The following is a 12,168-nucleotide window of genomic DNA, read 5'->3' as shown; positions in this document are numbered from 1 at the left end:
TCTCAAAAAAAAAAAAAAAAGAAACCTCTGAAAAATATTATATCTTGCCAAGCATGGCTCATGCCTGTAATCTCAACACTTTGGGAGGCTGAGGCAGGAGAATCTCTTGAGGCCAGGAGTTTGAGGACAGTCAGGGCAACACAGTGAGACAGTGTCTCTACAAAAATAAAAATTAAACAATTAGCTGGACATGGTGGCATATGCCTGTAGTCTCAGCTTTGGGGAGGCTGAGGTGGGAGGATTGCTTGAACCAGGGAGGTCAAGGCTGCAGTGAGCTGTGATTGCGCTACTGTACTCTAACCTGGGCATCAATCTCAAAAAACAAACAAAACCATTCTATCTTTCAGCGAAAACTTGTCTCCACCTGAGTATGTAGTCTGTTCTTCCTAGAGCAACAATAACAACAAAAAGCTTATCTCTCCTCATAGGGAGAGACCTGTGCCCAATCACCAGTGTGCTGAAAATATGCCCACTCTTTCCTACGCCTCACCATCCATAGATAATGTTCTCCAATGCCAAGAAAACATGAGTCATACACAGTTTTGCAAACTGGTCTTTCAGCAGACATCTGTCCAATTTAAACCACTGAAATTGCAAAAAAAAAAAAAAAAAATTGAAGCTTCTTTGGTTTAACCTTTTAGATGGAGCTCCAAATAAGTAATGAGAATATCATGTCTGGGGACAGTCTCACTGACCACTGGTGACATAATCCTTTATGAGACAATATTTACATTTGTCCCTGAAGTTTTCAACTGAAAGTCAGAAAGGGATCCAGAATAAATTATCAAGTGATTAAGATCCATCTGTTTAGTTGAATGAGAGACTTAACGTTTCTATACAACTAAGAAATAGAATGTATTTTATGTCTGGTCTGTATTTTAGGGAATTGGTGTCTTATTTTTAACTAATATCTAGTTATGGGTCCCAACAATACCCAATTGTTGTGATTGGGTATTGTTTTACTATTTTGAAAAATAAATAATTGAATACTTTCTGCTGGAAATAGTTTCTGCTGGAAATAGTTTCTGTCCAGCACCAATCTGCAATCTCGTAGAATTGCACAATGAGTTTCTTCTGAGTTCAGAAAGGGGCTTGGGGGACGTGTGAAGTCACGATGCAGTAGGCTTGCATATCTCTGTCTATGTGTGCATTGTGGGAGGCTAATAAAGTGGTAGGTCCGTTCCTAACAGGGTTTGGCTTTTTTGATATTACACCCTAGTGTCTGAAAACTTTTACTCTTAAGGAGCAGGACTCTGTAACTAACTGACTAAGTGCCTAAGGCCTAAATGTCATTTTGCATACAAGGCTGTCAGCCAAGCCTTCTGCCTCCCAGGAGCCCAGTGCTAGAGTTAATTTACATGCTAGAGTTAATTTACATGCAGCAGTGAGAAAGTCTTCCGAATGTTAAGACTGTCAGCTGCAACTTTCAGAGGAAGAAAAGTATGAGAGATTGAGTCTTAGAAGTAGCCAGCCCAGAGTTTGAGTTTGTTGGAAGAAGCAGTTGCGGAAGAAAAGGGGAAAGAGCACTGAAACAGTCTCAACTCTGCCATTTGCTAAGGCCCTATCTCGTCCCTCTTCAACTCTTAGTATTTTCATCTGTAAAACCTGGATACTGGCGGGGCGCAGTGGTTCATGCCTGTAATCCCAGCACTTTGGGAGGCCGAGGCGGGCGGATCATGAGGTCAGGAGATCGAGACAATTTTGGCTAACACTGTGAAAACCCACTAAAAATATAAAAAAATTAGCTTGGTGTGGTGGCGGGCACCTGTAGTCCCAGCTGCTGGGGAGGCTGAGGCAGGAGAATGGCGTGAACCCGAGAGGTGGAGCTTGCAGTGAGCCGAGATCGCGCCACTGCACTCCAGCCTGGGTGACAGAGCAAGACACCATCTCAAAAACAAAACCAAACCTGGATATTAATGCCTTTCTAGCATATCCTACTGGCTGTAGTACCCATCTAATAAATAATGAACATAAAAGTTCTTTTAAAAATGCAAGCCACTATATAAATGTGAAGTATTGTAGTGGCACACGCTTGTAATCTCAACTACTCAGGAGGCTGAGGCAGGAGAATCAGTTGAACCTGGGAGGCAGAGGTTGCAGTGAGCCGAGGTCGTGCCACTACCCTCCAGCCTGGGGGACAGAGTGAGACTCCATCTCAAAAAAAAAAAGACTGTGGATGTTATCTTGAGATGGGGAATAATCAAAAACTTTTTAATGGGGGATGAGAGTTGGGATAAGCAACATGGTTAAACTTCTAGAACGGAAAATATGACTGCAATAGATAGGGATAGATTGAGGGGGCAGGATGGAAACTAGGGAAGTCTGAGGACATGGAGGTTGGGAGACATTGTTTTTCAATCTAAACCTAAGGCTGGCCAGGTGCGATGGCTCACACCTGTAATCCCAGCACTTTGGGACACCAAGACAGGAGAATTGCTTGACCCTAGGAATTCGAGAACAGCCTAGACAACATGAAAAGACCTCGTCTCTGCAAAAAATTTTAAAAAGTTAGCCGGGTGTGGTGGTACATGCCTGTCATCCTGGCTATTCAGGAGGCTGTTGTGGGAGGATTACTTGAGCCCAGGATGTCGAGTCTGCGGTGAGCCATGACTGCACGACTGCACTCCAGTGTGGGTGACAGCGTGAGACCCTGTCTCCAAAAAACAAAAACAAAAACACCCCTAAGTTTACAGTGATCAGTCCTACTTGGCAAGCTGTTCACTCTTATTTCTGTGTACTAAATATGCCTGCCATATGGCGAGAATGCAGCCAAGCCAAGGAGATGGAAGGTGCAGATTTTAAATCTACTGGAGTCAAACAAATAAGTAATAAGGGGGTAAGAACTACAGATCCTCACACACAGTAGGGCAGCCTTCTTCTAGGCTCCAAAGCTAAATGGGATAGGGGTTCCTTTCAAAATTTTTCTTTGGAGAATTACATTTGAATTATGTCATCTGGAAGTGAACCTTGAATGTGGAAGAAAGTTTGGTAACCTTCCAAGAAAGTCACTTAAAAAAATAATGGCTAACCCTTTTTTTGTTTGTTTTTGAGATGGAGTCTCGCTCTGTCGCCCAGGCTGGAGTGCAGTGGTGCGATCTTGGCTCACTGCAAGCTCTGCCTCCCGGGTTCACGCCATTCTCCTGCCTCAGCCTCCCGAGTAGCTGGGACTACAGGCGCGTGCCACCATGACTGGCTAATTTCTTTGTATTTTTTTAGTAGAGACGGGGTTTCACTGTGTTAGCCAGGATAGTCTCAATCTCCTGACCTCGTGATCTGCCCACCTAGCCCTCCCAAAGCGCTGGGATTACAGGCATGAGCCACCACGCCTGGCCGGTTAACTCTTTAAATGCTACTTTTTACCTAGCTGGTCTTTCTCCTAACCTTTTAAAAGTCAAACCAGGCCGGGCGTGGTGGCTCAAGCCTGTAATCCCAGCACTTTGGGAGGCCGAGACGGGTGGATCACGAGGTCACAAGATCAAGACCATCCTAGCTAACATGGTGAAACCCCGTCTCTACTAAAAAAAAAAATACAAAAAAAAACTAGCCGGGCGAGGTGGCGGGCGCCTGTAGTCCCAGCTACTCCGGAGGCTGAGGCAGGAGAATGGCGTGAACCCGGGAGGCGGAGCTTGCAGTGAGCTGAGATCCGGCCACTGCACTCCAGCCTGGGCGACAGAGCAAGACTCCGTCTCAAAAAAAAAATAAAATTAAAAAATAAAAATAAAAGTCAAACCAGGCACAGTGGCTCTAGCCAGGAGCGGCTCTAGCCAAGAGTGGCTCATGCTTATAATCCCAACACGTTGGGAGACTAAGGCAGGAGGATCACTTGAAGCCAAAAGTTTGAGACCAGCCTGTAGAGATGGTGAAACCCCATCTCTACAAAAAATTAGCTGGGCATGGTGGCACGTGCCTGTAATCCCACTTACTCAGGAGGCTGAGGCAGGAGAATTGCTTGAACCCGGGAGACAGAGGTTGCAGTGAGCTGAGGTGGTGCCACTGCACCCCAGCCTGGGCCACAGAGCTCAACTCTGTCTCAAAAAAAAAAAAAAAAAAAAAAATGGCCAGGCTTGGTGGCTCACACCTGCAATCTCAGCACTTTGGGAGGTTGACGCGGGCAGATCACCTGAGGTTGGGAGTTCGAGACCAGCCTGACCAACATGGAGAAAACCCATCTCTACTAAAAATACAAAATTAGTTTGTCGTGGTGGTGGGCGTCTGTAATTCCAGCTGCTTGGGAGGCTGAGGCAGGAGAATCGCTTGAATCCGGGAAGCGGAAGTTGTGGTGAGCTGAGGTCACGCCATTGTACTCCAATCTGAGCAACAAGAGCGAAACTCTGTCTTAAAAAAAAAAAAAAAAAAAAAAATGGCCGGGCGCGGTGGCTCAAGCCTGTAATCCCAGCACTTTGGGAGGCCGAGACGGGCGGATCACGACGTCAGGAGATCGAGACCATCCTGGCTAACACGGTGAAACCCCGTCTCTACTAAAGAATACAAAAAAATTAGCCGGGCGTGGTGGCGGGCACCTGTAGTCCCAGCTACTCGGAAGGCTGAGGCAGGAGAATGGCGTGAACCCGGGAAGCGGAGCTTGCAGTGAGCTGAGATCCGGCCACTGTACTCCAGCCTGGGCCACAGAGCGAGACTTCATCTCAAAAAAAAAAAAAAAAAAAAAAAAAAAAAAGGTGCTGCAGTCTTGAAAGAGAAAATTGGACTTAAACAGTTAAAACAAACCTAGTGCAGTAGCTCACACCTGTTATCCCAACACTTTGGGAGTCCGAGGCAGGTGTATCGCTTAAGGTTAGGAGTTTGAGACCAGCAATAGCCAACATGGTGAAACCTCATCACTACTAAAAATACAAAAATTAGCCAGGCATGATGGAGGGCGCTTGTAATCCCAGCAACCTGGGAGGCTGAGGTAGGAGAATCATTTGAACCTAGGAGGCGGAGGTTTCAGTGAGCTGAGATCAGGCCACTGCACTCCAACCTGGGCAACAGAGCGAGACTCCATCTAAAAAAAAACCCCAAAACACCAAAAAAAAAAAAAGTTAAAACAAAATGGTAATATGGAGATCTGTACTGCTAGCCCAAGTGGGTCCGAGGCCATTCTCCCCTACCTCTCTGCCATTCCTTTTCCATTAGATATTAATGGTATAAAGGCTTCATGTATTTTTTTTAACAAAACAGGGCAGATAATTTTATAATATATATAATGCATATTAGTAGACTAACAGAAGCAGTGTTAACTATTCCAAGATATGATTTCTGTTTGTGAAGGAAAAGTAACTGCAGCCCTAGGAGAGGGGTCAACATCTCTGACGACTGACTTCGGTGGGTGGCGGGTTTCTCAGGTCCAACCCTGCATCCACTAACTCTGTACCTTCTTAACTCTTTCATTGTTTGGGTTTATGTCTAAGCTTGTTCCAGGTATCCAGAATGCCCACAAGAATACCACAGGTTCTGGAAGAGGAAGGGGATGGCAGATGTTAACCTATTTCTACGGAGACTTACATAGGGCTAATGGAAACGACATCACACTTAGCTATTCCCTTGCTCGTGGGAATACTGGATTTTTTAAACTCTTTTTTGCTATATAAGTTCATTATTCATGTTATCATTGAATATTCCACTTTAGTTCACTATATTTTTGAACATTTTTACCCTCACCAAATTATTACTTTTAAATAGTATTACACGATTTTGAATACTGAGTATTTCAGGAAGTCTAAAAGCTTGATTGGACTGATAGATATCCACTTCAGCCCTCATATCAGAATGCTCAAATATTTTTACAACCAGAAAATAAATCTGTTTGAGTTCACTGAACAATGTTATCAAATGAGGGCCTCATCAAATCAGCATCCTCTTCTGCTACTATCTTTTCCCCTCTTAAACACCAGCTCTGGCCCAGAATCACTGCTAGCTCTTCCTCAAAACTCTCAAGTGACCAGAATTTGCCTTCAGCTTTGAGGGAAATACTTAAGCTGAGTGTTTCCAAAACTATCTTCAAAATGGTGGCATTAATCAAATACATACCTTCTCTCATGACTCTTTACCTGTTTTTATACTGGATGGTTTGTTTGAAACTAAACAGTCCCACCTGTCTACATTGTCATTTCCTGCTGATAGAGAATACATTGGTTTACGTTACATTTCCTCTTTCGTGGTTGTGCAATGACTTCAACTAACTATGAACAACTTTAATGCATTGGCAAAGATAGAATGGCTTACTTCCTTTCTCTAATGGTTAACTGTTCCTTGACAGAATTAGTCATTCTCTTGTTGTATTGTCCTAGCACTTAGATTTCATATCTGATGCATTTGCCAAATTATCATTACATATTAACTTCCACTAGTCCTTAAGGAGGAGTTCGATGTTTCTTCCTGTTATGTATGTGCTGTGTAGTCTCGCCTGGCTTGGCATTTAGTGGATACTCAATGTTTGTTAACGTGAATGAATCTTGAGGGTTCCTTGATTATTATAATCAGGTAGATACTGGTAGCTTTTTCAGATGGTCAAAACCAATTAGTTTTCTTTTTATCTTTTTTTTTTTTTTTCTTAGAGATAGGGTCTTACTCTGTCCTGGCCTCAAGCAGTTCTCCCACCTTAGCCTTCCAAAGTGTTGGGATGACAGGCCTGAGCCACCACACCCAGCCTGAAACTAGTTTTTTGTCTGCACAATGCATTTTTTTTTTTTTTTTTTTTTTTTTTACTGATTTCATAGAAAAATATTTATAAAACAATTGATAAACAGCAAAGTCCATGTAATTGATAATTACCAGAATAGGGAGTCCTCTTTAAAAATATGTCTGAGTTAGGAGTATTATAAGTTTGCTTTCTTCATTATTTTACAATTCTAACAGTTTTTCCTTAGATTCTTTCCTTTTAAGATGCAACATAACCTGAATACTAGAAGGGTTCTTTTCCCCCACCCTAGTTGCTTTAGCTGATGAATCACAGAAATCAGAGAAGGGGAAGACCAGTGAAGTCATCTGATTCATCTCCAAATCAGGGAGTGGAGCATTGGAATTTGAAGACCAATCTCTCATTTTAAGAGAAAAGAGTTTTCTTTTGTTTTTTTTTTTGTTGTTTGTTTTCCAGCTTGAGCTGATTAGAGCAGCTTACCCATCTGTTTGCCTTTTGCTTCTAACACAATTCTGAGACCCACCCTTTTAGAAAGCAATCAGGTCTTCTTACCAACAGCCCCAGGAAAACCAGATGCCAAAGTACTGAGTAGTTGAACTAAAATTATACTACCTGAGTAATAAAGTTGATTTATGAATATCTTAGTGATTGTTTTAACTGAGTCTTATAGAATTTCAGACTGTTTCAGCAGGGTCTTACAAATATAAGAGCTAGCAAGTAACTTACAGATGATCTGGGCCAAAATATTTTGTTCTCCAGATGCTAAGAAACTAAAATTTATGTATGTATGTATTTTTATATTAACTGGCTCAGAAGGCAAAAACCAAAATTTAGATGTGAAAAAAATTGTCATTATGCTGCAGTCAGGAGTATAAACTTGTCCCTTCACTTTTCTCTCTATCACAATGTCACAGTATCCTCCCTCACAATGTTCTCTTCCACTGTCTTCTTCCTTTCTTCCTCCTTTTCCTTCCTATTCTTCTCTTTTTTGCATTGCTTGAAGAAATGGCAGAGATGATTTAGTATCCATGCCAGCGATTCATTCCAACCTCACCCAATCCCCCAGCGTCACGATCACAGAGGCAGTGGATGCCACCTCAGCCCCAGCTGCAGCCTGTACCCTCCCTCCTTGCTTCCCTCCTACTTGCATTTGTGTTCTTCCAGCCACAGAGCTTAGCTTCCTCCTCTGTTTAAATTCTGCTCTTGTATTTCAGACTTTTTAACAGATCATAGTGCCATTGGCTTCTCCCTTGGTATCTAGCTTAGCTCTACTCCAACTTCTGAGCATGTTCTCCCAAAGCATCCCTGTACCAGCTCTGGCCTGTTGGGTTACAAAACTGGGTTCCATTCTGCTTGCTGCTTGCCAACACTCCCTGAAGAGTGGGGAGGAATATTTGCAGCCTATTGCTAGTGACAGCGTAAGCATGTCCCTAGTGCATATACCCATATTTAGCTACCTAAGTATGTTATCACAGGTTCATTTTATTAGAAAACTAAGTTCCTTTGCAACATACCGAAATTTAACAGTTGCCTGTTGTTATAATTATCTTAATGATATTTGACACAGCTTTATTTTACTTTAAAGTGATATTTCCCAATTGCAGCTACATGTTTAAATAATCTAGAAGCTTAATACATGCTGATGTCCTGCAATCCAAAGAGTCTGAATGAAAGCAACAACTTTATATGCATGTATGCAATTCCACATGGATACCCCTCTTAATTTGAACAAACAAGGAATTCAGAGAAAGAAGGCCAATCATATTTGGTAAAAATGATCTATTGATCTACTTGTAAAGAGGTTTTATTATTAATAGTTTTATTATTCAAAGTACTTCCATTTAGAAATCCTATTGGGCCTTTTCAGTGAACAGATAAATCTTGTCTCTGTTTAGCAATATCCACGTGCATGTATATGATTAATCTGCTTAAATTATTACATTTGCATATTAAGGATCAAGTTTTTGAGCTAAAAGAGAATTTGATAATTTTTTAGTCAAAGACCCTTATTTTCCAGGTGAGGAATAGGACAAGAGAGCTTAAGTGACATGTCCAAGTACACCCAATTTATATAGGAGCTAGGACCGGAGCTCACGCTTCCTGCATTCTATGATGATTATCAGAGTATCCAGTAATAGAGTCCACTCCAACAACCTCAGGTCTCTTAACATGGAGACCATGTTATGAGCCCCAAGCTGGGGTTACAAAGATGAACCAGGAGCTCCTAGTTCGATGGTGCAACCTGAAACATAAACAGTCATGGTACCAAGAGATAAAGGATGTAATACAAACAATACAAAGATTGTATGAAAAAAGAAATGTGCTCTACCCTTCCCATAAACTTCGTGCTACAAGTTATCTTATTTAATATATTAACTTGCTTAGCAAGTTTTTTCTTTATGCATTGTATGAAACATATAAGCATTGGCTCTGCCTAAGTTGTATTCTCATAGATTATAACTAGAAGAAACAAAATCACATGAGATTTTACAATATTGAGTGTTTTCTTTGTCAGCAGAGAGTGCTGTGATGTCCAGCTTTTCCTGTATTTATAGATTTTAAAGTTATCGTTTTCTTAAATATACATGAAAGATACCATCAAAAAGATTCAAGTTTTCCCCAAAACCTGGCATGGGCTGTCGTAATTTTTTTTTTTTTTTTTTTTTGAGATGGAGTCTCGCTCTGTCACCCAGGCTGGAGTGCAGTGGCCGGATCTCAGCTCACTGCAAGCTCCGCCTCCTGGGTTCACGCCATTCTCCTGCCTCAGCCTCCCGAGTAGCTGGGACTACAGGTGCCCACCACCTCACCCGGCTAGTTTTTTTGTATTTTTTAGTAGAGACGGGGTTTCACCGTGTTCGCCAGGATGGTCTCGATCTCCTGACCTCGTGATCCGCCCGTCTCGACCTCCCAAAGTGCTGGGATTACAGGCTTGAGCCACCGCGCCCGGCCGTGTCATAATCTTAAGTGTAAGAAGGCAGCCCTTCTTTTCACTAGTTATATGTTTTTGTGTTGGTTTTTTTTCAACTCTTTTTTTTTTTTTTTTTTTTTTTTTTTTGAAACGGAGTCTCACGCTGTTGCCCAGGCTGGAGTGCAGTGGCGCGATCTCAGCTCACTGCAAGCTCCGCCTCCCGGGTTCCCGCCATTCTCCTGCCTCAGCCTCCTGAGTAGCTGGGACTACAGGCGCCCGCCACCGCGCCCGGCTAATTTTTTTGTATTTTTAGTAGAGACGGGGTTTCACTGTGGTCTCGATCTCCTGACCTTGTGATCCGCCCGCCTCGGCCTCCCAAAGTGCTGGGATTACAGGCTTGAGCCACCGCACCCGGCCTCAACTCTTTTTAAAACTGTAGAAGGTGTCTGTATTGTTTACAAAAATCAAATAATGCAAACAAGCATATGTAGTAAAGGTGAATATTCTCCTGAACAAATACTTTTCCCAAAGCTAACCAATACCACTGTGGTGTACATACTTCCATATATTTTCATATGTGTTTACATGAACCTACCTATGCAGACATATATGAATATACACATAATGTGTGAATACACATAAATATTAACATAAATAGAATCAATTTAGTCATATTATTCTGTTTGACTTTTTTTTTTTTTTTTTTGACTGTAAGTTTATTCAATGCAAAATAATCCTTTCCAATTTTACTGAGGTGGCTGACCATGTCCACGACCAAATCTGCCTCTAAAATGGAATTTGGTTGCTGACCTAGTCCCAGCCTCGGCTTTCTTGTTTAGATGTGAAAAAAATTCAGCAGGCACAGCAGTCCACCTATAGGTATCTCTGTCGGCTTCCCCTCTTGTGAGTCTTGCAGGTCGCTCACCCTCCAGACCTTTAGGCTGAGGCCTGCCAGTCTCTGGACGGCTGCGGCGTAGACTGGCAGGCACAGTCTCCGGGGGTAGATGAAGGTAATCACGGGCCGGGCGCGGTGGCTCACGCCTGTAATCCCAGCACTTTGGGAGGCCGAGGCGGGCGGATCACAAGGTCAGGAGATCGAGACCACGGTGAAACCCCGTCTCTACTAAAAATACAAAAAATTAGCCGGGCGAGGTGGCGGGCGCCTGTAGTCCCAGCTACTCAGGAGGCTGAGGCAGGAGAATGGCGTGAACCCAGGAGGCGGAGCTTGCAGTGAGCCGAGATCGCGCCACTGCACTCCAGCCTGGGCGAAAGAGCGAGACTCCGTCTCAAAAAACAAAAAACAAAAAACAAAACCAAAAAAAAAACAGAAGGTAATCACGGAGATAGTGGATATCCTCATTGGTAAGGTACCAGTAGAAATGTTTCCAGGCATACTGTTCCTTCTCGTAGCCTCGGGACTTGAGAGACTGCATGGCCTTCATGACATGAAGGTTGGGCAGATTCTTGTCTGCCAGTTTTGGCTGCTTAGGCATGTGGACATCCTTCTTGGCCACCGTGACTCCCTCCTTAAAAAGGAGTTCATGAATGGCAATCCGGTTCTTCTTAGGCATCAACATTTCGGCGACTGTAGGGTCCGGGTCCTGGGCCAGAAAAAAGGGCGACTTTTTTTCTTTTGAGACGGAGTTTTTCCCTCTTGTTGCCCAGGCTGGAGTGCAGTGGTGCAGTCTCGGCTCACCGCACCCTCTGCCTCCGGGGTTCAAGCGATTCTCCTGCCTCAGCCTCCCGAGTAGTTAGGACAGTATTTTTCATGAAGTAAAATATTTCGAGTGAATATGAAAACACACAAAAACATAGCTGCATTTTGAATGTTTTTATCTTTATTGAGTGTCTATCGAATGTATTTTGGGTGTTTTGAATTTTTTAACTTTGAAGACTGTATGTTGGTTAAAAAAATTCAAAGTTAAAAAAATTCAAAACACCAGAATACATTCGATAGACACTTAATAAAGATAAAAACATTCAAAATGCAGCTATGTTTTTGAGTGTTTTCATATTCACACAAAATATTTTATTTCATGAAAATACTGTCCTATTTTGAATAGACTCTGTGGCTAAGAAATACATATTGTATTGCAGAATTAGGGTTTTTTTTTTCTATTGATAACAGACACTTAGCAGCTAAATATTTGTATTTTCTACAAAATTAGATGGAAAAATGCTGCTGGAAGAAACAATAGGGGCTGATAGGGTTTGAAATATTCATTCTCTGACATGCCAATGTATAAATGCAGTAAAATGTGCTGAGTTAAGAATAAGAAACTTACATCTCACATAGCACAAGTATACATATGTAACAAATCTGCACGTTATGCACATGTACCCTAGAACTTAAAGTATAATAAAAAATAAAAATAAATAAATAAATAAATAAAAACAGGATGTCCCTACATTTTTCAGAAACTTTTATGGATACAATCTTATACTTGTGCTTATGTCTTCTGATAATAATTGGTAAAAAAAAAAAAAAGTCCTCAAAGGTAATATTTTGACTTTTTGGAATTTCTAATAAATAAATCATAATTTAATGTGGAAAAAAAAAAAAAGAAACTTACACCTTAGGAAGCATCCCAATATTCCAGTGGGTTAATATAGGAATGATCTG

General features: G+C 42.0%; 2 protein-coding genes across 2 annotated transcripts in view; one reads left to right on the top strand and one right to left on the bottom strand.

Annotated features, from left to right (window-relative positions):
* Positions 1-12,168, top strand: part of BNIP2 (BCL2 interacting protein 2) — a 1,133,240-nt gene that overhangs the window by 359,064 nt on the left and 762,008 nt on the right. The window lies entirely within an intron of this gene.
* On the bottom strand, positions 10,292-11,122 carry LOC126958742 (40S ribosomal protein S10-like). The gene is made up of 2 exons (XM_050797286.1): positions 10,887-11,122; positions 10,292-10,565 (listed from the first exon to the last, which is right to left on the bottom strand). The coding sequence occupies exons 1-2, from the start codon at positions 11,120-11,122 to the stop codon at positions 10,292-10,294; spliced, it is 510 nt and encodes a 169-aa protein (XP_050653243.1).

This window comes from Macaca thibetana, chromosome 7, assembly GCF_024542745.1.
Source record: "Macaca thibetana thibetana isolate TM-01 chromosome 7, ASM2454274v1, whole genome shotgun sequence".
Taxonomy (NCBI): domain Eukaryota; kingdom Metazoa; phylum Chordata; class Mammalia; order Primates; family Cercopithecidae; genus Macaca; species Macaca thibetana.
The sequence above is the reverse complement of the archived record's forward strand: the minus strand, read 5'-3'. Positions and strand labels throughout refer to the sequence as shown.